The 25,240-nt window shown below is 37.4% G+C and overlaps 1 protein-coding gene across 8 annotated transcripts in view; it reads left to right on the plus strand.

Moving 5' to 3' along the window:
• The window catches only part of lcorl (ligand dependent nuclear receptor corepressor-like), a 112,121-nt gene that overhangs the window by 62,127 nt on the left and 24,754 nt on the right, over nucleotides 1-25,240 (plus strand). For 2 of the 8 annotated variants that reach the window (XM_048596652.1, XM_048596663.1), the window contains exon 6: nucleotides 1,005-1,101. In XM_048596652.1, coding sequence (XP_048452609.1) covers nucleotides 1,005-1,101 — 97 coding nt within the window. Of the gene's footprint in view, nucleotides 1-1,004; nucleotides 1,102-13,869; nucleotides 17,956-24,108; nucleotides 24,172-25,240 lie in introns of those variants that run through there. The other 6 variants (XM_048596687.1, XM_048596694.1, XM_048596702.1 and 3 more) reach the window with 6 other exon arrangements.

Consider the following 25,240-nt stretch of genomic DNA (forward strand, 5'->3'; position numbering starts at 1 on the left):
GTGAGGAGTGTGATGGAACATTCGCTTGCCGGGATGGAGGCAGCTCTGACAACCTCAAGAAGCTTGACGCCATCCAGGGCAAAGCAGCCTGCTTAATTGTCGCCACATCCACAAGCATCCAGTCCCTTTATCACTGCTTAGCAGTAATGTGTGCCATCTACAAGATGCACTTGGAAATTCATCCAAAGATCCTTAAGATCTTCTAAACCCATGACCACTTGCATCTAGTGGGACAAGGGCAGTAGATAATTAGGAACACCACCATCTGCAAGTTCCCCTCCAAGCCATTCACTAACCCGACATGAAAATGTATTGCCATTCCTTCAGTGTTGCTGGGTGAAAGTGCTGGAATTCCCTCCCTGAGAGTATTGTGGGCCAACCTACAGTGTGTGGACTGCAGTGGTTCAAGAAGGCAGCACACCACCATCTTCTCAAAGGCCATTAAGTGATGCCCATGTCCCATGAGTGGCTGTTTTTTAAAACAAAAAAAGCGCTCTTCAATAGAATCAGGAGCATAGTGTGGTTTCTTGCAAATGGAAGGGTCCCTTTGACTGAAGGGAGATTGTACCTGCAGTGTCCTCCTCTTCCATGTATTAGGGTTTCTATGAACCTATTGGATGTTTTGGTAGTAACAATTTAAGTGATTTCCCCACCTTTGTTTTAGTGAGCACTCAGTGGTAGAGGATAAACTTGCCAGGTAAAAGTTTAAACCCAGGTGTCTAGCTCCTTTTCACCTATGCTGGATGAAATAAAATGCGAGATCCTTTGGTTACTGATTTGTTTTTGGATTCTAGTGGGCGTTGTAACACTCTTAGCTCTTTATATAAATTTTAAAAAATGAAGTTTAGAATTTTGAAATAAAAATGCCCAGTTCTGAAAATATGAAATTCTGGTCCAGAGATGATTTTTGGCTTATTTAACGGAAAGCAAAATGTTACGTATTGTTCAAGGTCAGTTTTCTTAAGGATTTTTTTGAGGGAAACTTGAATGAACTTTTCTGTTAGTAGATGGAGTGCTCGATCTATCAACGAAGAAGAACAGCATAAATTCCACCGTATCAACTGGATCTAGTCCTGCATCAACCACTATCAAATTATCAGGGTAAGTATTAGTGAAGAGTTACATTCCCAAAGGATTTATGTTTGTCATAATAATTATGTATTTTTAAGTCTTAAATGTAAACTTTTTTGCCACAGCTGTACCATATGGTTCTGTTTAGGATACTGTTGATTTTTACTTGTGGTTTTAATTTTTGAAGGGTAGTTCACCATAATTTTTAGGTATCTCAAGCTAGTTAACATTTTAAAAATTAGATTCTTAAACAGTCCATATCAAATTATTGACGTAATTCATGGGTTGTGGGTTGTATTTATTTCAACAGCAAATGATAAATATAAGATTGGAAATGAAAATGCTGCAGGTGTATGGAAACATTGTCTGGTCAATCTGTGTGTTAGATAATCTATCTAAAATCTCTCCAATACAGTGGTAGAAAGATGTTCTCCTAAAAGGACAGTTGTAATTTTCTGCACAATCAGTTCATCATGTCTGGTTACATTTAACCATCAGGTATCTGATTTTTGAGGTTTAGGAAGGCTTTCTACATTGATCATTTCAACGTAGACTTGCAAAAATGCTACTGTAATACTGAAAACTTTCATTTTTAGAATACCTCTTTTAGATGCACTTGTCAGCAAGAATTTCAATGGAAGCTGAAAGTTTATGCAACCAGATAGCTAGGAATGGGATTGTCAATTCTAGTCAAATCTTAGTTTGCATATCTAATATTCTGATTAATCTATTCAACTCCAGATTTATCACAAGCTTAAACTATGCCAGTTCTATCGAGTGCAGTTTTCTTGATCCTGCAAATACTTTGTTTCACTGCTAAGAGTTAGTTGAAGTTTTTTAATATCTGATCCATTCCATATATATTGAAAGCTACCTGCAGGTGTAAAGTAAGAAATATGACCGCATGTTGTGTATTAATATGCTTCCTAAGCTTTTGCTATCAAAGTTGAACTATTTTCAATAATTATTTCTAGTGATAGGTTTGACATTTTAACTTAATGTAATTTCTAAAAATTGATGAGAATTTTTAATTGTATTTCTAACTGACAAACTTTAAATGCTATTAAATCTTTTTGTTTTGTGTTTGTCAGAACCAATGCAAAGTATACTGTCAGTATGTAAAAATACCATGACTATCAAAAACCCATTTTTTGTAGTATTCATATACTGCCAGAATTATATATAATGGTCAAAAATGTTTAAAGGCACTCATGTAATCAATCATTCTATAACTGGTAGTCGACTACAAAGATGATTTTTCTTACTAAATAAGAAATGCCCTCTAAAAGCCATTTATGGGTCTTTCACACTAATGGAAGTACTGTAACAATACATTACTAGTGCATAATCCTGTAGCTTTCTTTTACAGTGCCAGAAGTGTCAAGTATTAAAGCTGAGTTTTTTTGGTACAATGTGTACACACTTCTATCTTTTACCTTGCACTATAGTTAGATGGTTACCCTAGGAGTTATAATGCAATATAGGCAGCACTTTTTTTTTTTTTTTGCTACGTTAAGTAATTTGTAATAGTTTTCTTTCCTTTCATTTTTCTCATTTATATATTGAATTTTGTTTTTGATTTGTTCGCTATTTAAGTTGTTTGTTTCTTGAATTATCTGTCCTGGCCACACTTTTTATAAAATATTATGAAACTTACCACTGTCTTGCACTCAATCTATAAGTTTCATCTTCAGTTTCATGAAGGCAGAATTTGTGCTTGCTCTGTGCCAGTATAATTGTACTTGTATCAGCTGTAAGTCACAAAGTGACCTGAATAAGCAGCGTAAGAGGTAGAATTTGAAGTCTTATAAATGTACTTGCATCAGGCAAAGCTTTTACAGATCATGTTGACATTTCTAGGGCAGCACGGTGGCTCAGTGGTTAGCACTGCTGCCTCACAGAACCAGGGACCCAGGTTCAATTCCACCCACGGGTGACTATCTGTGTGGAGTTTGCACATTCTGTGTCTGCGTGGGTTTCCTCTGGGTCCTCCAGTTTCCTCCCACAGTCCAAAGATATGCAGGCTAGGTGAATTGGCCATGCACAGTTGCCCAAAGTGTGCAGGGATGTGTAGATTAGGTAGGTTATAGGGTGATGGGTCTGGGTGGGATGCTCTGAGGGTTGGTGTGGACTTGTTGGGCCGAAGGGCCTGTTTCCACACTGTAGGGGTTCTGTGATGATTCTAGATTGCAGAGGATGGGGGGGGGGAGCGGTGGTGGCAGAAGGGGAAGAAGTTGTTTCCAGAAGGGGGAGATAAGGGAGAAGATATTCAGGTCTGGTAGCATTTGTGGAGAGGGAGAATTAACTTATGAGATTTCTGATGCAAGGTCAATGGATATGTTGGCAACTATGCGTACCGAGCGGAAGAATTGATTGAACAACTGCAATGTTCTTAAATAATAAGAAATATGTGCAAGTGCTCATCAACAAAATTGTGATTAGAGTCATTGGAAAAGGCTTACCATTCCTATTGGAAATTTCTTGGATGGTTCCTCAAGGCAAAGATTTTGATGAGCGTTTTACAAGGAAGTCTGCCAAATGTCATAAGAACTGCTAGAAAAGTATTTCCTGACTAAAACTGTTATGGTGTGTACAAAAACATAGAGTATTCCAATTTGCTAGATTTCTAGGATTGGTCATTACTGTGTAAAAGACTTGAAATCATTTGCAAGCCTTCCTTTTGTTCAACATCTAAAACCCAGAGGTTTAAGATCCTGCCCCCACGTAGCTGACAGTTCCAATTGATCGTTCAACAAGGGGCAGAGGAAGGGTCATCAGACCCAAAATGTTAAGTGTGATTTTTTTTTTCCTCAGATGCTGCCAGACCTGCTGAGCTTTCCAGCAACTTCGGTTTTTGTTTTACATCATCCGCAGTTCTTTTTTGGTTTTTAAGGGACAGACATAGATGTTTACACGCTCAAAATAATTGAATCTAACTAAATCTCAAACTGAAATATCAAACTGAGTTCAAATGACCACAGTTTCTGTAGGTATCTCTTGTGTTTACTTTCTTTTAAATTTGCTGTTGGAATGTGGTTGTCACAAGCTGGGCTTGAATTTATTGTGCATCCCTAATTGCCCTAGAAGCCATGAGCTTTGTTCTGAAACTGCCACAGTCCATGTGGTTTGAAGAGTTTCAGATTTTCAATGAATGGTGATACAGTTTCAAGTCAAGATGGAATGTTGTTTTGACAGGAACTTAAGGTTGATGGTGCTCCCATGCATCTGCCCTTGTCCATCTAGGTGATAGTGGTTATCGACTTGCAAGGTGCTGTTAAAGGATTTGCTTCTGAACTTTGTAGATGGTATGCAGTATTGTCTCTGATTTGACAGTTCTAGGCCTTGCACAGCATATATTGAGAATATAACTAAATTTGCCAGAATGATACCTGAATTCCTAGCATTAAGTTGAGAGATGACAGAAAAGGAGACTTCCAGACCCTGGAATTTTATGGTTAAGGGATTATTTGATCACTCGAAGTCTTCATGATATTAAGAGAAACAGGTGGGATAGATGGAGAGAAACTATTTCCTCTGGTTGCAGGGGAAACATCAAGGGGTCCAGAGTATAGTCTTTAAATTTAGTACCAGGTTTTCAGGGGTGGCATTAGGAAATACTATGTATAAAAGGCAGTAAAAATTTGGATCACTGTTTTGTGAACAGTTGATGTTAGGTTGATTGTTTAAATTTAACCTTAACAATACCTTTAATTTTAAAAAAGAATCTAAAGAATACAGGACACAAGTGAGCATATGGGGTTAGATTGTAGAATAAACACTCACGTTAAGTGGCAAAACAGGCATGACTGAATGTCATCCTGTTTCTATGCCATCACTTTAAAATGTTAAGCATATTTGGACCATCTACATACAAATGCAATTTGGTTTGTTCTTCAGGGCAATTATTCATATCTGAACACCCAAGCCTATTTGCCCAAAGCTTAGATGATTCTGAAAGTTGTCAATTTGTTAGATTAACTGTCTTCTACCAATCCCAAAGAACTGCACTTCCTCAAGTATAAACATATTACCATAAGTTATTGATAAACATTTTTGTTCTATACAGCCTTTTGTTTAGAAAAGGGATAAGGTGGCAATGGCCTAGTTTGTCAAAAACGTTTTGACTCAGCCAGAGAACATCCTGTGTTCAAGGGATTTTAAATTTAAGCCACTGTGTGGTCAAATATAAGAAAATATGTTAAAAACCATTGAAAGGAAACTTTTCATAATTTTCTCGTGTCTTCTGAATATACAGGGTCTACCTATTTTATACCCAGAATTCATTTCTGGATGTAATGACTAGTGCAAAGATTTTTTGTTATTCAAGGAACATGGGTGGATCAGCTTTTTTTATCCATCCCAGTTGCCTTTGTTAATGTGATGGTGAGCTGCCACTTTGAGACATGCAGTCCATTTGTTGTAGGGGAGGGAGTTCCAGGAATTTGACCCAGTGACACAAAAGGAATGGTGATACATTTCCAGGTTAGGATGTTGAAGGGCTTTGACTGGAACTTGCTGGTGGTGGTGTACCCATTTTGTCCTTCTACATGGTTGTGGTCGTGGATATGGAAGATGCTGTTTAAGGAACATTAGTGAATTTCTGCAATTTTAGTCTGTGTTTATCTATGTGCTTTGTTCATTTATTTTCCTTTTTAATTAATAATTAAGAATATCTGATCATGGACTCCTTTCATTGCATTAGGTATAACCTATATAATTTTTGCTACACTGTTCACTTCAAAGCAGAAAATTTAAATGTATCAAGTAAAACATAAACGTTATATGCAGTGTTCACAGGATGATGTGCGATCAGAATACTTCTGTCTGCATTTTAAAGTCTCAAACAATAATCTCTCTCATTCTGGAGTCAATAGATGTGAAGCTAGAAAAGCACAGCAGGTCAGACAGCATCAGAGGAACAGGAAAGTCAACATTTCGGGCCAAAACCCCCCTCCAGGACTGTCCTGACAAAGGGTTTCAGCCCAAAAATGTCGACTTTGCTACTCCTTGGATGCTATCTGACCCGCTGTGCTTTTCCAGCTTCACATCAGTTGACTCTGGCTTCAAGCATCTGCAGTCCTTACTGTCTCCAAATCTCTTGGACTGGAGAAAAATACATAGTGAACTTGACTGTGATCCATACCATTATGCCTATTTTGGTTTTGCATACTTGAAAGTATTAAATGTGCTGTGGCACGTTCAAAGTAGGGTCAGACATCGAATTAGCACACTGTCCTTTCATTCCTTTGTTGTGAAATTAAATCCTGTTGAGACTTTTTCAAAAATTTATACCTGGGATGTGAGCATTGCTAATGAATCCGGCACGGTCCTGAGTTGTCTTCAAGCAGGTGGTGGTAAAAGCAGATGTCAAAACTGCCAATCCATAGGTTGATTTCAATTCTTTCTCCCTCTTTTTCTTTCTTCCTTTCTTTCTGCTCTCGTTCTCGCTCCCCCTCCCCCTCCCCCTCACCTGTTTGTGCCCCCGCTCTCTAACCCCTTTCCCCCACCACCCCCCCCCCCCCACCAATGCCAGACTCACTTATACAATTCTGGCTATCTTAACCTAGTTTCCATGTAATGCATGTCCATTGTAGTTCTGCTGTATGGGGCATATTTATTAATCCCAAACTTTCACCAGGCTGAGCTCAAATGGAGCATTGGCTGAAGAAAATCAATCTACCTCACCTATGCTCCCTTAGGGGGCAAATGATTAATTCTCTCTTTCTGTTTTCTCTCTTCTTCCACCAAACCCCCCAAAAGTTATCTGCCAACCTGCGTAGGTTGAATAACACTTAATTTGTGGAATTGTATATTGAGTAAAAGCAAGATGTTTCTGAAGTAATTTTGTTAAATACTTTCTGGGTTACACAAAGTCAAAAAATTCAGGTAGTGCAGCCCTTGTCATGAACATTTCATTAGAACTAAAAAGTATTTTAGATGAACAATATTTATGCAAGTCCGCAGCCAGACAAAAGTCGGTGGGGTGCGGTGAAACAACAATAAGAAATGGTAGAAAAAGTCTTGAGACAGATTTGGCCCAACTGGACTATGCAGAAAGACAATTGTCCTACCTGTTCGATGAATAGTAGCACACATCTTATGGACATACTTAATTCCTCCCAATCAAAACATATTCCAGAGACGATGACAAGATTGTAAGAGGGCGTAAAAATATCCACGGCTAAACAATGAAGTTAAAGATGATATAATGGCAAAAACTAAGTTACACCATATTGCAAAGATCAGTGGCAGCCTGAAGGATTGAGAAACTTCGAAAGGTCAACAGAGTTACTGAATAAAGTAATAGAGCAAAGGTTAATTATGAAATAAAACTAGCACAAAATATAAAAACAAAAAGATTTGTAGAAGTTTATTTAACAAAAAAAGTAGCTGAAGTGAATGTTGGTCCCCTAAATAATGAGGTTGGCAAATTAATAGGGAGTACAAATGGCAGTGACAGTAAATTAAGAAGCTTAAAATCCAAAATTCTCCGTGTTCTCGCAAGGTTCCAGCGGACTAGAAAAATGAAAATGAAACATCCTCATTCAAAAGTGGAGCGAGGCAAAATGTAGAAACTGTGTACCAGTTAGTTTAACATATCATTAGGAAATTGTTGGAATCCATTATTACAAAAGTAGTAGCGGGAAACTTGGGAAGTTAAAATGCAATCTGTCAGTAACATGGTTTTAGGAAGGGTGAATCATGTTTGACTAATCTGCTAGAATTCTTTGAAGATGTGACAAGCAAAGTCCTGTAGATATATTTTACCTGGTTGTCTAGAAGGCCTTTGATAAAGTGTTACACAAAAGATTAATACACAAGGTATGACCAAATGGCTTAATTTATTAGCTTAGATAGAGGATTGGCTAACCAACCAAAAACAAATGGGGATAAATGCAATATTTTCAGGTTACCGAGGCCTAGATAGTGAGATGCTACAGGGTTTGGTCCTTGGCACCAACTATTTTACAATCTATACTAATGACTTGGAGAGGTAGAATGTATTATCGCCAGATTCACAGATGACACGAAAGTAGGTGGGGAAATAAGTTGCAATGAAGAACTAAGAAATTGAGGTATGGACATGGATAATTTAGCTGTATGAACCAAAATTTAGCAGGGTTTAACGTGGATAGGTGTGGGGTTATTCATGTTATGGGAATTTCCTAAATGGAGAGAAAATTCAAATAGTTTGATGCAGAGGAATCTGGGTGTCCTTGTGCAAGAATTGCAGAAAATGATTATGCGGGTACAGCAGGTAATAAAGGCAATGAATAGAATTTTGGCATTTATTGTAAAATGAATGGAGTATAAAAGTAAGGAAGTGAAACTGTGCAAAGCATTGCTGAGATTGCATTTGCATTACTGCGTACGGGTTTGATTCCTGTCCTTGAGGATGTAGATTTCATTGGATGCAGTTCAGAGAAGATTAATTGGATTTCTTCCAGAGATCCAAGGCTTGATTTGAGACATTGAGCAGATTAGGTCTGTACTCTGGATTTTGGAAGAACGAGATCTAATTGAGATACATAATATGCTAAAGAGGATTGACAAACAAAGATATTTCCCCTGTAGGGCAATCTAGAATGAGAGGTCATATTTTTTAAACTAAAGGATTGCAGATTTAAAGCCGAGATGAGAAATTACTTCTCTTAAGGGGTTAAATCTGTACAATTCCCTACCCAGCAGTGCGGTGGACACCGAGGGTACTGAACAAATTTGGAGATGGACAGATTTTTAATAACAGGCTAGGGGGTTAAGGGGATTGGGCAGGTAAGTGTTGAGGCAGAGATGAAATCAATCATGATTGTATTAAATGGCAGAGCAGGCTTAATCGATTGAATTGCTTCCCACTCCTAGTATGTAAGAAATTCACCAGGATGTCGCCAAAGTGAAGAAATTCAACAATGAAGAGAGACTAGATAGGCTGGAATTGTTCTCTATTTGGAGCAAAGGACAATCTCTAATTTGAGGTGTAGAGTTCTGAGGGGTATATATTGAGTCGATAGAGAAACATTTCCCCTTAGTAAAGAAGTCAATCACTAGATAATACAGTTTTAAGGGAAACAGCAGGAAATTTAGAAGGGATTTAAAGATTTTATTTTCACTTGGTGGGTGCTGGGTATCTGGAACTCAGCATAAATGTGTAGTAGAGGCAGGCACGCTCAACATGTAAGAATTATTTTGATGAACGTGAGTTGACATAACCTACAAGGCTATGGGTCAAGTGCTGGAAGATGTGTGGTTGATGACCATTGTGGACATGATGGGCCAAAATGCCTTGTTCTGTGCTGCTAAAACTCTTGGGTGAAAAGGTGGAGTCACTAAATGAGAGAAATTAGCTGCTGGTGCAAAGTAGTATTTGTGCTGACGAGACAAATGTAGAAAGACTGATTGAGTGGAAATGTTTAAAGCGTGATGAAGAAAGATCTAGCAAAATAAGTAGGGTTGCTATAGACAGCAAATGTGGAGGAAGCAAAGCAGGTAACTTACTGTTTCAAACCTCCTCACCTATTGTGTTGAAATGGGATCATCAGCACGACCTAATCCAGTGAGTTTGGTGCAATCCTCATTTATCATCAAAACATTTGAAAAAATTAGATGTGGTTAAGACCTGAAGTTGTTAAACTGATTTAAGGTTGAATGCTGTAGAGCAACTAGTAGAAAGAAGAGTTCATCAAGCTTGTATTCAGCTTCATTGGAAATCTGTACAAATACAAGGACAGAGATAAGAGTGGATGATGTGTGCAGAATTAAAAACAGCAAGTGATCAAAATCTCAGTGATTTTTATAGACTTTAACCCAAGTGTGCAACAAAGTGATCACTTGGCCTACTTTTGCGCTTACCAGTGTAGAGGCCTCCACATCATGAGCAGTGAATATAGTGTGCCAAGTTGGATGAAATATAAATAAAGAAATCTTCCAAGTGAAAGGTAGGTTTAATGCCCTGGATGTTGATAGGAAGAAGAAAAAGATTTTCAGTAGTGCATTTCATGATCACAGGGCAGCACAAAGCACTGTACAGCCAATGAAGTACTTTTGAAATATAGTCACGTTGTAATGTTGGAAACTTGACAACCAATTTGTGCACAGCAAACTCCCACAAAAAGTAATGTGATAAGGTCACTGGATTCCTCTCCACGGATGCTGCCAGACCTGAGTTTCTCCAACAATGTCAGTTTTCATTTGTTTCAGATCTCCAAATTTGCAGTCCTTTTGTGTAAAGTTATTTGAGGAGTAATGTTGGTCAAAGCATGGGTATAACTCCTCTCCTCTAATCTTTTTCAAAATAGTGCATTGGTGTATTTTTCACTCACCTGACAGGCCTCTGTTTAGCATCTCATCTGAAAATCAGAAGCTCCAACGTTACATTACCCAACCACTAATGCATTGAAAAATCAGCTTAGATTTGTGTGCTCCAAATCTTGGAGTTGACCCTCAGATTCGATAGGCAAGAATCCTTCCACTGAGTCACAGCACACCTGCAAGAAATTGAAAATGTTGGTGTTGTGTATCCTTTTGTTTGAGGAGTGGCGGGAAAGGAGAGTAGTTAACGGAGAATGGCCTGGTATGTCACAGAGGGTGCAGTTCCTCAGACTGAAGAGTGGGGGTGAAAACAAATGATGTTTTTGGTGATTGTCAGTCTTGGGGTGGCAGAAATGTTTGAAGTGGATATTCATACCTGGAAGATGGATGGTGACCTATCCTGACTCTGAAAGGGAGATATAGAATCATAGAGATCTACAGCACAGAGAATGGACATGGACAAATAGTCTTACCAACAACAGCAAAGGAGAATACACAGTTGAGAAAGACAGATATTTCAGAAGCACTGGAGCAGGAGGTGTCATTGACTGAACAGATGCAATAGAGAAACTGGGTGAATGGAATTGTGCCCTTGCAGGAAATATATTCCCATGACACTACTCAAAGAACAGCAGAAATGTTCTCCCCAGTGCCCTCCTCGCCAATGTTTATTCCTTAACCAACATCCTAGGAGTACAGATCAACTGGTGATTATATTTCATTGCTGCTTGTAAAACTTTGTTTCATGCTGCATTTCTAATGTTACAACTGTGACCATGGTTCAAAATGTGCTTCATTAACTTAAAAAAAAATTGGCACTAAGATTTTTGAGAAATATTTTGAATGCAAGTTAGTTTTGTTTCTTTCCATTCAAGTTCCTTGACATATGCATTTTTCTTTTGTTTTTGATGTTTGAAGTCTTTAAGTCTTGAATTATTTACAGTAATCTGTTCAATTGACAAATTTAAATTGATACAAGGCTCGTGGAATGAGGATTCTATAAATTTAGTTTTGTGTAATTTTCTTATCTCCCTGTGGTTTTTTCAGTTCTGATTGAGTTTTCTAGTGCCCACGCATTTCCCCTGAACTCTGTACATGTACAGTCGTGTTTTTACTCCCTGTACGTGAGCCTAAAAAAAATAGGCTTTGAAAGCTAAAATAACCCATTATTTCTATCAGTTGTCTTTGGGAGCACCTCTCAGCAAAAGTGAGAACCCTGTGTATTCCCTTCTAAACAACTGTTAGGCCTGCACTGTGTTCTCTGACTAATTGCATGTTGTGTATTTACCCTTCCTGCACAGTACAGCTATCTAGCAGTACATGTGCTTGACAAAGTGATGAGGAAATCTCCAGGTACCAGGTAATTATGACTGACATTGTCTTACAAGAATTTTAATACTGAATTACACAAGTGGCAGCACAGCAAATCCATCTCAATTGATGGTCCCTTATCTCCTTTTAAAATGTTAAAGCTCTCAAAGAAACAAAGTCAATAGTTCCTATTTAAATATTTTTCCTTGGAAGAAGAAAAAAACAAACTGTAGATTTGTAACATTTTTGATCCACTAAATTTATGACTTCCGTGGACAGTTTATATAATGACAATCCTGGAACAGCTCAAGAGGGAGACTTCCTTGTGCAGCAATATTTGGGTATCAAGGGTGATATTTTTCAGGTTAGCGGGAGGAAACCAGTTTAAACATATCACCTTCACAACTGAATTAATCTAAAGGGCAACCATTTCGGTTAGCCAGGATGTAACATTTTACATTGTAACTATTACTTTAAACATTTTTTCCCCCATGAAATATTTAGAAGGTGGACTTCGGTTTAAAGCTCCCAAGTATGGTCTTTTAATAATTGATACACATTTCTTTTAAAACTGCATTGAAATACTGGCACTTTAATGACAATTGGAATGTTTGGATATATGAACTGAGAGTGGAAACATATCTTGGTATGTGTTAATAGTTTGTAAATATTACTTTGTAACTTAGAACTTTGAGAATTAAGTTTTTTTCTCTTCAGAACGCATTCTAAGAGGGTAAGGCTGTTGGGTTTTCTTTGAATGTTAATTCACAAAAATCGCCTGCATTTTACCAAATAACAAACATGTTTATATATAGTCATTTGGTAGCACATAATTTGAGGATTGCTGAAAAAACCCATTTCTTCTTAGTTTTTGCTTGGAACAAAATAGAAACTTTAAACAGAAATATTTTGACCGAAGTCAACCTACCTGTTTTAAAATATAATCAAAGCTTGGCAGTTTACAGTCAGTCCTCTTAAGTGGTGCATTCCCTGTGGCAATGTCTCAAATTCGAGTCCACTTGCAAACTGATCAGTGCACGCTTTTCTCATAAATTACAAATGTTCTTTTCCCTTTTCCGTTGATGTTTCCTGTGAGTTGTCTAGCCCTCAGCAGGACAAAAAAAATCAAATTTTTTCAGCAATACTCGAACATTAAGTGACAAATATTAGTCTAATGTGCATGTAATCAATTAAGAATTTTTCAAATTACATCATAATTAAAATGTGAACATACCTAAAACTTTGATTTACATAGATGCGAAAGGAATAGAAATCTTGTCAAATTTTCTTGAATTGAGTAGCGTTCATACACAAGTAATTTACTTCATATTTAACTTAAATTGACACTTCTGGCACTTTACGTTACTTTCAAAGGAACAATGAAAATTGTATTTCTAGGTCATTTGTGTTCAAACAGGAGCAGTTGTAAAGCGTTTCATATACATATTAAAAAATTGTAAAATGAATCATGTTCTTTATCCAGTGCCTGCTTTTATTTAGTATTTTATTTAAGTTGATTAATAAATGGCAGTTAGCCACAAACACAATTTGCATCTTTATCTGTTTAGCTTAGATGCATTTAAAATTAATATTAGCACTAATACGTCACATTTGGATTGTCACTGTGAATTGTTACTGTGCGGTATTAATGTGGCCTGTGCTTTATGTTTTGTGCAATGTTTTGGAAAATGTTCTTAGCATGTTGTGATTGCAGTACCCTGCTTGGGAAAAAAAGAGGGTTGACTCTTTTATTACTTGTTTAGCGGTAACGTCACGTTTCTACTAACACATGCTTTAGGACTTTCAATGCCATTTTAATACAGTAAATTGGAAAGGAAACTAATTGAAGCTCTAAAACTGTGAAAGTTGTTCCTTTTGTTTTGCAAGCAACTATCACGGGATAACAACTGCAAGAAACATTTAACACAAATATTGAACTGTAACATAAAGCTCTTGCCATGGCCGCTTTAGAAGTGCAATCAAACATTTACCCTTCCCTACCAGAACTGTAACCTTTCGCAACTTTTAAGCAAAAACAGCCAGAACTCAAAGACTTAAACAATGAGAGATGCAGTGATGTTACCCAAGCAAGCCTGTAATAAAGGAGTGGACCCTTCCCTTCCATAGCTGTGTGCCAGTCTCTTGCGTCAGCTTACCATCGTTTCATTCCATCCATCCTAGGAGACTACAGATAAACACTGAGGAGCATGTGAAACGAAGTGCTGAATTTGCAGATGGTTTGCTTTCAAAGGCCTTGAAAGACATTCAGTCAGGGGCATTGGACATGAACAAAGCAGCCATACTTTATGGAATACCTCACCAGACTTTACTTCTCCATTTGGAAGCCTTATCAGGAAGAGCAGCTCCGCTGAAAAGTAAAACCAGAGAAAGCTGTTTCTCGAAGACCTTTGAGGAACCTAATGCTCTTCTGCAGAAAGTTGCATTATGGGCTAGAGCTCAGGCAGAACATAGTCCCGATCAGTGCAGCGAGCACCGAAAACTAACTCATGTTGAATCCTCAGAGTTGAAATTCCCCACTGCTTCCAGTTACCTCCATCAGTTAACCCTGCAAAGAATGGTTACACAGCTAAAAGAAAAAGATGGCAATCTTCATAATGAAAGTGTCAGTAGTTCTTTTGTTCAATTAAAAATCCCTCAGGTACGAGCAAGCTCTGTGCCCAAGTCCCAGCCTGATGGCTGTGGTCTCTTTGATGTTATGTACCAGGTATCAAAAACCTCCTCGCTGCTGGAAGGATCAGCTCTTCAAAAACTCAAAACTATCCTGCCCAAGCAGAGTAAAATTGAATGTTCCTTACCTTTGACTCATTCTAGTGTTGATTCCTACCTACTGCATGGAGACCTTCCTCCACTATGTCTTAATGTAAAGAATGGCACAGTTGATGTGACATCTGAAAATGATAGTCAGGATCATATTAGCCTGAAAGACAGTAAACAGCCAAGGAAAAAGCGGGGCCGTTATCGGCAGTATGATCATGACATTTTGGAAGAAGCTATTACGATGGTAATGAGTGGGAAAATGAGTGTCTCTAAAGCACAAGGAATTTATGGAGTACCTCACAGCACTTTAGAATACAAAGTAAAAGAGAGATCTGGGACACTGAAGACACCTCCGAAGAAGAAACTCAGATTAACGGACACTGGGTTGTTCAGTATGACAAATTCAGGGACAAGCAGCTCCAAAAGTAGCAACAAGTCTACATAAATCCTCTTAAAAAGGGATGTGACTCAGATGGATTTCACTATACAGTAAATGCTAATTCAAATAGTATTGTAAAACCACCCTTTGGCCTTCAGGCAAAGCATAGTTTCAAGCAGGGATTGGACTGTACGTCAAAAGGAGTATGCTTAGTACAGTCGCATGTGCTAGTTGTCATCTTAATGCTCTTGTAGAATAAAACTAATTGTGATTAGATAAGTTGATGTCTAGTAAGGAAAACGCCACATAGGCATTTTCGATTATTCAGTTGTAAGACAAATAATAGTCACTTACAGCATTATTTTATAGGATTGGCTCCCTGAGCCCATGTCAGGAATAGAAATAAACTGGCCAGTCTTACTACCTAAAGTAGGTGAGGAAATTAGATTCTAAAGTATGAAATCAACCTACTGATTTATTAAAAGTACAGTGCAGAGTGTGCTATGTTTTAAGTCCTGGCTATTTTGTATAAGTTACACAATTCAGATGTACATGTCAAATTATTGCGTAATGCAGGTATTCATTTCACAAATTGCAAATTTTAGGGGGTGTCAACAGGAGTTGACTGGTTAAAGCATATTGTGTTTTAGGAGCTGTGAAATTCTGTACTACATCTGTCCTGCTGGCGAGATATTTATTTATTTATTTTGAGCCTGTTATTTCTCCACTCCAGTAATCTCCCCAATCCACTTGTAATGTGATATTTAGGCAAATTGCGCCTACAGTTGAATCTCATGCTTTCCACTGAGTGACTTCACAGTTACCATGAGAAGACTTTGCCTTTCCCTCTTCCTGTCCACACCGCAGGCAACTCTGCCTTTTCACCCATTCCAGCCCCCCCACACCACCAATGCACGCACACCTCCTTTTATTGAAGCAAAAACCGGATGAAGTTTGCACCCTAAAATGGGAAATTAAATCTCATTCCATGCATAAAAAGTTTGACTGCCCACAATTTGGCAAATACTTTGTTTTATAGATTTATTGTCCTGCCAACTTTTGGGGGCCTGTAATTATTTGTGAATGGAAGAGCTAAAATGCCATGCTTCTCGAGCATGGGGGTTGCGAATGGAGCAAATTCCTAAACAGATGTTCCAGTTTTGTGATATCTGAAAGTTAAAGTGCAAATATTAATAATTGAGAAACATTATGTGAAAGGGATGACTAACAAATTGATAGAGCACTGTATAGAACATGATGCATAAGATGCACTGAAGAAATCGGAGAATAGTATTTTTTGTTGCTCCTAGTCTGCATTTAATAAAGCAAAATATAGGTATAGTACGTTGTAACAAGTTTGCAATTTCTCACACTCCCAAGACAGAGTTTTACTAACTGTAAACTTACCTGCTGCTAAGTGTTCGTCAGAGACTTGGTAATTCAAGTTTCACAAAGATGTTCCGACCGTCTCAGTTTTTCTATCCATATAGATTGAGTACCAAATTCAGCAGTTGCTTTTCTCCTAATTTATAAAGGTAATTCAATTTTTGTGTGTACGCATTTTCATTCTGAGCATGAAGGTCAGTTATTTTTCAAGTTTTACAAAGGCCATCCACCATTTCAATGTACGTTTGTATGCGTTATCATTTTGTAAGTACCAAATTCAGCAGCTGTATAATGAGATGGATTTAACAAAGTAGCTTTTACATTCAGGATCTGGACATAATTTGGTAAGAAAGAAAAGCTTTGAACAGTTTTAGAATTTTGTGTTACTGAAGATCCAGTTTTCTAATTTTGTGACTTGGAATAGGGCAATTATTTTTAAACTTTTGTGTGAATCTGTGTTGCAGGTTTTGCCTTTGTAGTTCATACTGAAGTTTTTATTTGAATCAAAGTTGAAAAATTTCATTTCAGAATTTTAAGGATCAGATGAAGTTACTTTTTTTCTTAGTGTCATTTAATATGAGAAAAATGATTGGGCTTGCTCTGCCAGCTACTAAATTTGCTGTATAAATGTGTCAGCACTTTGCTAATCTGCCATAAAAAGAAAGTGGCATACTTAAATTCAGTAATTTTTAGTGCTTGCCCACAGTTTGAGCTAAAGAAATTAACATGCTGAGCAAGCCCTAAAGGCGTGGTTCTAATTTAGTACTAGGGATGTCACGATATTATGATAGTCATGTAAAATATATGGTCGTCATTTCTCTCCATCTCTTGCTATTTTTACATTAAGACCAATAGTAACATGAAGTGTGCAACAGGAAAAGTAATCCTTTTGTAGTCGAACATTGCAGTGGTTTTGAAAAACAAAAGACTACATAAATTTAGAAAATAGTAAATAACCTTTGCGTTAAATAAATGGAATGCACCATCCACAAGTATAGAAAACAGATTTTAGAGGAACGCTAATGTAAATTAAAATAGGTTTCCTAACTTTTTTGGGGGAGGGGGGTGCGGTAGGAGGTTGGAGGTGGGGAAGGTTTGCTTCATGTTTTTAATTTTGTAGGAACTTAGTCTTTTGTAAAATGAATAAAACACAAGTTTTGCCTTTTAATGATAGGAAAGCTGATTTCTGAGACATAGTAAACTACTGTGCCACTATCCATTTTTAATTAGATTTTTTTCCTTCATAATATGTTTAATATCGTGACAACCGACTTCAGTACTTGAGAATGTTTCTGGAAAAAATTTTGTATTACAAAACAGTGCCTCTGTTTTTAGAATTACTGCTCGGTAATGTTTAAACCATTTTCTGGTAAATAATGGGGAAATTTTATATTGTATATTATGTTTAGTAAAAATGATTTTTAGTTTACAGTAAGTACAGATGATCACTTCTGTTTATTCAAATTGCAGTACAGTATTTCCATTATCACAGTAATATAGCTAAACTCTGTGGCTGCCTTGATTTTAAAAATTGGTTAATGTAAAACTGATTTTAGATGATTAGTTATATTTATGCATAAATCAATTGCACTATATTCATGAATTATTTATTACAATATTTTCTAATGAAAACAAATGTTATCTGGACAATGTGTCTTGTGGTGTTAAACATTTACTGTGATTCTGTTTTCTTATGATGTGTTGTTTAATCCTCAATCTGTACAGATTTCAGCTGTTTAATTATTGTGTTTATAGGTTGTAATTTGTAGTAAAGCACTTTGATGCTTTTGCACATAAAATTGAAAACTGAAATGTGGTGAAGTTGTCTTTTTTGTGCATAGCAGATGGTAAAGTTATATGTCCTGGTACTCATTATTCTAAATCGAAGTAAATGGGAGGAAAGAAGCCAATAGTTGGAGCTATATTCTATGAATAAAATTTTCTATTACTAATCTCCAGCTTTACTAGCTAAAATATCCCTGTATCAATATATCCTTGCTATGGGTATGTAGCCAATGTGTGCACAAATGCTTTTATTAGTGATGTGTGCCTTTCAGTTCCCCTTGGCAAAGAAGCTTGTTAATTATTGTTTTTGCAAAAGTTGTTTCTATTTAATTTAAATACAAGGGGTATAATTTCCGTAGGGATCTTCCCGATCTGCTGCAGAAACTTTGGAATCCCAGAAGAGAAGATTTGGGCAGTTTACAAGCATTTGTAGCAAAGTTATCAGGATCTCGGAAGAACCTCTGCAAAAAGTTTACCTTGGAGTGATGAGTTGACACGCCATGTGAATCTGTGCATCTTCTTTAAGACATTAGGAATTTCCACAACAATAAATTCAGAGCTTTTCATTACACAATCTGTCCCATCTTATCGGGTAATTTGATTGTATCAACACAAGGCAATTTTTGGTTTTTGACAAAGTTGCATACTCGCATATTGAGAAAATCTGTGCTTTAACTATTCTTTCTTCTCCCCCATCAACCCTAATCTAATATTATTAAATAACAGTTAAACATGATTCATATAGGTTTTGTCATATTTGTCTAAAAATGTGTTGTAAGATATGTCATGGTAACGGTTGTGTGAAGGGTAAATTGAATCATTAAATTTTTTGAGAAGTATTCATGGGAATAGATCAGAGTTTTTCTGTGATTGTCCATAGTTTCTTTTCGAGCCCATAATATCCCACTAATGTTTTTTTGCAAACGGTACTCTAGTTTTACAACTTTTGGTATGCACTATGGTATAGTGTGTCACCTGTGGCTACGTTGGTTGCACTGTCACCTTGGTCAGAGGTTGTCTTCAAATCTTACACCAGGACTTGAATAGAAAAATTAAGACTGCCATGCCAGTAAAGTAGTGGGAGTGTGATGAACTGATGCAAGTGAAATCTTTCAGATGAGATGTGAAACTGAGGTCTGCTGTTCAGAATGCATGTAAAAGGTTCCATAATAGTACTTCAGAAAACAACTGGAGAATATTTGCCCCGTAGTCCTGGAAGTTACATTTACATTGTTTTGGATGCAATGTTTGTTACCTTTGTGAGAAGACTGACTCTGTCAAGTGAAGATGCTAATTCAAACTCTAGTTGAATGTTGCTCAACTGTAACTAGTGGAATGTCACAGGGATCAGTGCTAGACCCTCAACTATTTATGATCTTTATTAAGCCTTTCTTGAAGGGATGAATGGGCTGACTATATTGTGGCTAAATTTGTTGACAGTACGGTGATAGGTAGGAAAGCAAGTTGAGGATGCCATAAATCTGCCAAGGAGTGTTCAATTTTGGTGACTGAGTCCAGGGATGAGGGCAGCAGGCAAGAAAGTGGAATTAAGGATCAGCCATGTTCTTGCTAAATTTTGGACCAGGCTTGATGAGCTAAATTACCTACTTTTTTTTAATGATCTATTATTCAATTAAATCTTGGCTGACTTGAACCTCAACTCAATTTGTATAGTTTTTGCTCCCTATTCCAAGATACCTTTACACAAACACTGATGCTGCTTCTCCCATCCCTTCAATAAAAACTATCCTGTTCCACTTTTCCTCAAGGGTGTTGATGTGAGGACAAGTGTTCCAGATTTATACTGGTCTTTATGCAAGAAAGTACCTTTCTTTGATCCATTTAACTCTATGCTTAAGAATATGTCCAATGATTTAGCGCACTTGTCACAGAAATTTGAGAAGTGCATGAGTTGTTGAGGAGGTGGGATGATGAGAGTTGATCATGTAGGGAGATGATGAGAGGGAGAAAAATATCTTCCCTACCTACTTGCAGGATTTTAGTGCAGCCTCAGCAAATGAGACTTAGAAGCAGATGGTTAGACCATGTCCACAACACTTTTTAAAAAAACCTGCCATTTAAAGAGGCTTCTTGGCCATCAGAAATCAATCCAAGCTTCACAGCTGTCATTTCTGCCTTGGTACGTATGGTCCACAATTTGGGGAGCCCTTAACTCTTGTGCCTTTATATTCTAAAAGTACAAATTGGTGGGTTTGCAGACCATGCTATCAAATAAGTGAATAGACCTTTGAAGAAAATTGAAACAGAAGGCAAATGAGAAATATTTTGCTGAATTAAGACCTTGCAGATGCTGACACAGCTAAGAGTTTAAGAAAGTCGCCTGTCAAGGCAGTAAATGGTGCATCTACTCGGAAGCTTGGTGCTACCTTACTAAATGTATTGAACAAGTCAACTGGCTTAAACAAATTTATTGGTAAGATTTCAAGTTTTAATCCTGATCTGTGCTAAGTTGATGAATATCAGGAAAGTAGCAGGGAAAAGCCACTAGTATGTTCCTATTCCTAGCTAGCTAATAAGGTAGGTTTTACTTTGAAATGTTTCATAAAGGCCTCAGGCAATATTTGCCTCTTGCATCCTTTTACCACTGTTCTGTAGATTAATTTGACTTCTGTGGGAGGGGTTGGTGGTGGTGGTAGAGGAGTCCAGCATTTGTGAATGATTATTCAATTATGAGTCGGTTTTTCAAAAGTAGAAGAGGAAAGACATCTAAGCTTAAAAAATCTGCAAGACTTTCTGAAGTCTGCAGAGGGATATAGATTGGTCAAGCAAGTGGACAAAGGTTTGGTAGATGTAATATAATGTGGGGGAAATATGAGGTTAAGCACTTTAGCAGAAAGAATAGAGGAGCTGTAAGTGGAGAAAAACTGCAGAAAGCTAAGGAACAGAGGGATTTTGGAATTGACATCCATGAATCTCAAAAAGCAAGCATCCAAGTTCAGCTGATAATGGGGAACACAAATGGAATGTTGATCTTTATTGCAAAGGGAATGGAGTATAAATTGGTGGAAGGGACGTTTTGCTAAAACTACACAAAGCACTAGTCGGATCACAGCTGGAATACAGTGTACAGTTTTGAGCCCCTTACCTGAAGAAAAATATTCCAACATTGGAGGCAGTCCAGAGAATGTTCACTAGGCTGATAGAAAGAATAGAGGAACGATCTTATGAGGAAAAGTTGTGTAGGTTGGGCCTCTACTCATTGGAAGTTAGAAGAATGAGACGTGACCTTACTGAAGCAAGATTCTTGGGGTTCTTAAAAGGGTAGGTGCGGAAAGGTTATTCCTCTTGTGGGAGAGCCTAGGACAGAAGGCATATCCTCAGAATAAGGAGTTGTACATTTTAAGACTAAGATGGGGGAGATTTCTTCTGCGGGAGGCGAATCTGTGAAATTCTTTTCGGCATAGGGCTGCTGAGGCTGCATCGTTATGTATATTCAAGGCTGATTAGAGATTTTTAATCAGTAAGGGAATCGAGGTTTATATGGAAAGCCAGTAAAGTGGAGTTGAAGATTATTAGATCAGTCATGATGGGCTGAATGTCATCCTCCTTTGCTATAATTTATGGTTTTATAAAATCTAATCCCAGTCAAGCTTATTGTTCAAAACATTGCTGATGTGTTTTGAGATGTCATATGGGAATTTTGGATAAATATCAGCTGGTTAAATTAATTGGAAAACCAAGCTGAATACAAGCACTGGGAAACACTCATTAAAGAAAATGAGATATATTTGTGAGAATTGATTAGCAGATAACTTAAGATCTTTGTTTTCCTTTTTAAATGTAAGTAGTGTGAAGGTGGAATTAGTTGTTGCACGTATTGTGTACTTTTTATCTACCTTCAGTAAAGAGCGGGGTGTTGTAAATATACCGGGGAGGCGATGGCCTAATGGTCTTATCATTAGACTGTTAAACCAGAGACCCAGGTAAGGTTCTGGGGGCCAAAGTTTGAATCCTGCCATGGCAGATGGTGGAATTTGAATTCAATAAGATTTAGAGTTTAATGATGACCACGAAATCGTTGATTGTCAGAAAAATCCATCTAATTCACTTAAATGAACCAGAAAATCTGACATCCTTGCCCAATCTGGCCCACATGTGACTCCAGACCCACAGCAACATGGCAGAAATAAATACTGGCCTGGTCAGTGTTGTCCACATCCATTAATTAATTTTTTAAAAATTAGCCAGTTGGTCTGTTGGGTGGACAGCTGAGATTTGTGATGCAGAGTGATGGCAAGAGTATGGGTTTTCTCCCTTGCCCAACGCCCTCAAGTTAAACCCACTGCCAGTCATCTCTTTCTAATGATAGAGCACCCTAATGGTCCTCTGTGGCTGTGGCAACTTGAATAATCAAGATGTGCAAGCTCGTGTTCTGAGGCATAACCTCCAATCCCACCATAGCAACTCGTGGAATTTAACTTTAATTAACAAATAAATTTGGTTTAATTTTTAAAAATGACCTGAAAGCAAGCCATCGTTGTAAAAATCCACCTGGATTACTAATGTTCGCAAAGAAGGAATATTTGCTGTAGGCTTATAACCTTGTTGTGACTCCAGACCTATCGTAATTTGGTTGACTCCTAAGAAACAGTTAGGAACAGGCAACAAGTGTCTCAGCGCCGCCCTAGTCCCATGCAAGAATTCTCAAGAAGGCAAATTTTATTTGACTAAGCTGATTAAGCTATTTGAGTTGACCTGCACGTGGAGCTTCAAATGTCATCTGATAAAGTACTGCATTGTAGACTTGTTTAAAGCCCTTGGCATTAAAGTGGCAGGAATTGCATGATTACAAAAATGGTGAGAGGCAGAAAGTCAAAGTATAACAAAAAGCTGGCATTCAGACTAAGCGTTGTTCGTATTTGGACCAGTGGCTTTTGCCAGTATACTTCTAGGACTAGAGTATGCAGGGTTTTCTCTTGCATCTGCAAACTTTGAAGCCATGAAGATGAAAATAGAAACAGGTGGATATTAATACACGGGGAATTATGAAGTGATTCATTTTGGTTAGAGGAATGCAGAAATGCAATATAAACCTGAATGGTACAATTTTAAAGGAGTGTAAATGGAGATCTGGAAGCATATGTACATCTGTCCTTGAAGGTGCCAAGATAAGTTGAGAAAGCACAGGAGACGTATGTGGTTCTTAACATGACAATTTAGGCATAAAAGTTGTAAAAACAACTGCTATGATTTTTTTAAAAAGCTAGTTAGACACAGCTGGAGTATTATGCTGCTGTTTGGCGATGACACTCCTTAAAAACAATCACTAAAGTTGGACTCTGCACAAGGGGCTTAAATTACATGGAGAATCTGGAAGCTGGAGATTTCAGAGCATAGATCAGTGGGAAATTGAATAGTGATGTTCAGAATTATGAAAGATTTTTGACAACAAATGAGGAGAAACTGATCTTATGGCTGAAAGTTGGCAACCAGAGGACTCCACTTTAAAATAATTAGCCATAGAATGAGAAGCAGCATGACAATAAAATAAAATTTGTGGTTACTTTAAAATTTACGTTCTCTTACAGCTGAAAAGATGATAAACAGATTCACTGATCTTGAAAAAACTTAGAACTATCCAATGAGTCTATACTTTCCCCTTAGTATCGTAATTTCTATCCTTTGAGTATTTTTCAAAGGGCCAACAAAGCTATGTTGTTCCTGATCTGTCATTCTGATATCATTCCATACATTGATTTTATAAATGTATTTAAATCAGATCTGATATCTTTAACTTGTGCTGATTTTTTTGATCAGTTATTTTTGAGGACTTGTTTAGTTTTTTTTGTCTAAATGTAACCAAATTGCATAATTTCAACTGTAAACTCTGGATTTCTCCAGAACAATGCATAGTAATAGGTTTCTGAAGTATTTAAGTGAGTAACTAACAGTATAGAGACTCAAGCTGCTGATCAAGAGACCGTCATTTAGCATGAGATTTAGTAAAACAAACAACTTTTGGCATTCACCTCTGTTCCTGACATTCTTCTCTTCTCCCCGTTCTCTTTCTTACTCTTTCCTTGACGTTCCCTTCCCTTTCCCCAAATCCTGCACTGTTTCATTGCTTTCAGCAGCGTGGTGGCAAGGGAATTGCTGAGAAGATGCATCCCTGATTAGGAGGCAGCCACTATGCGGTAAGATTTAAAGATAGATTTGCTTTTGGATGCAATTTTATATTGATTTGGACAGGAGAATTTTTTTTGCATGCATACACAAGGTTTAATTCACTCTACAATGTTGTTCTAATCACGTAGAATCATTGTGTACTTTATACATGCTAGAGATAATGCAACATTGTGTAATATTTTCTCAGTTCCTTTCTTATAATTTTTGTGCTAATAAAATTGTGTTGTGCTAGTTTGCAGAATTGAGTTCTTGATATAAATATGCATGAAAAATTTAAATGCTGTGAATACAGAATAAAGAATAATAATGGTGGGGTTGGGGGTGTGGAAGATACTGATTCAAACAGAATTTGGTGCTTACAAACTGGAAAGGGATGACAACTGGTGATTTGCAAAGGTCATTTCAGCGAGATATTAAAAAGGCATTAGACCAAAAACAACTGGGAAATAACTAAGTACTGATTTGTTTTTAAAGTTGATGTCTGCAGGAAGAGCAGCAAGAGAAAAGAATATAAAACTTGCTGAAACCTCAATTTAATCAGACAATATAATAAGCTAAAGACATGGAGGGAGTAGAATGAGGAATTGAGGCAGCGATCCAAATTCCATCTGTGGACTAAACAGTCACCAAATCTGCAATTGGTTTCCTGACTGCAGATGAGCAGTAAAAGGAGTTTACTGGGTTGGAGATGCTGCAGTGGTTCATGTAAAAGAAGGACTTGCTGTCAAACATGACATTGTTGAATGTGGTGAATGGCAGTTAATGCTACATGGGAAAAGTATCAGAGGCAGGACACTGCTAGTAAGGGTGGTAGAAGATTGAAAATTATTATCCAAATATGAATGACCCACAATAAGTGGAGAAGAGAAGGGAGTGGTCTTTAGGGGGTGAAAGATCCACATAGCTTACCGAAAATGATCTCATCAGTAGAGTCTGGTAGGATGAAAGATGAGCTCAAAGGTGACATGAAAAAGGGATATAATTGTGTTCAATTCTGGTCGCCTCCACATAGGAAGGATATGGAAGCTTTAGAGAGGATGCAAAGGAGATTTACCAGGATGCTGCCTGAACTGGAGG

This window comes from Rhincodon typus, chromosome 1 (assembly GCF_021869965.1).
Source record: "Rhincodon typus isolate 14 chromosome 1, sRhiTyp1.1, whole genome shotgun sequence".
Lineage (NCBI taxonomy): Eukaryota > Metazoa > Chordata > Chondrichthyes > Orectolobiformes > Rhincodontidae > Rhincodon > Rhincodon typus.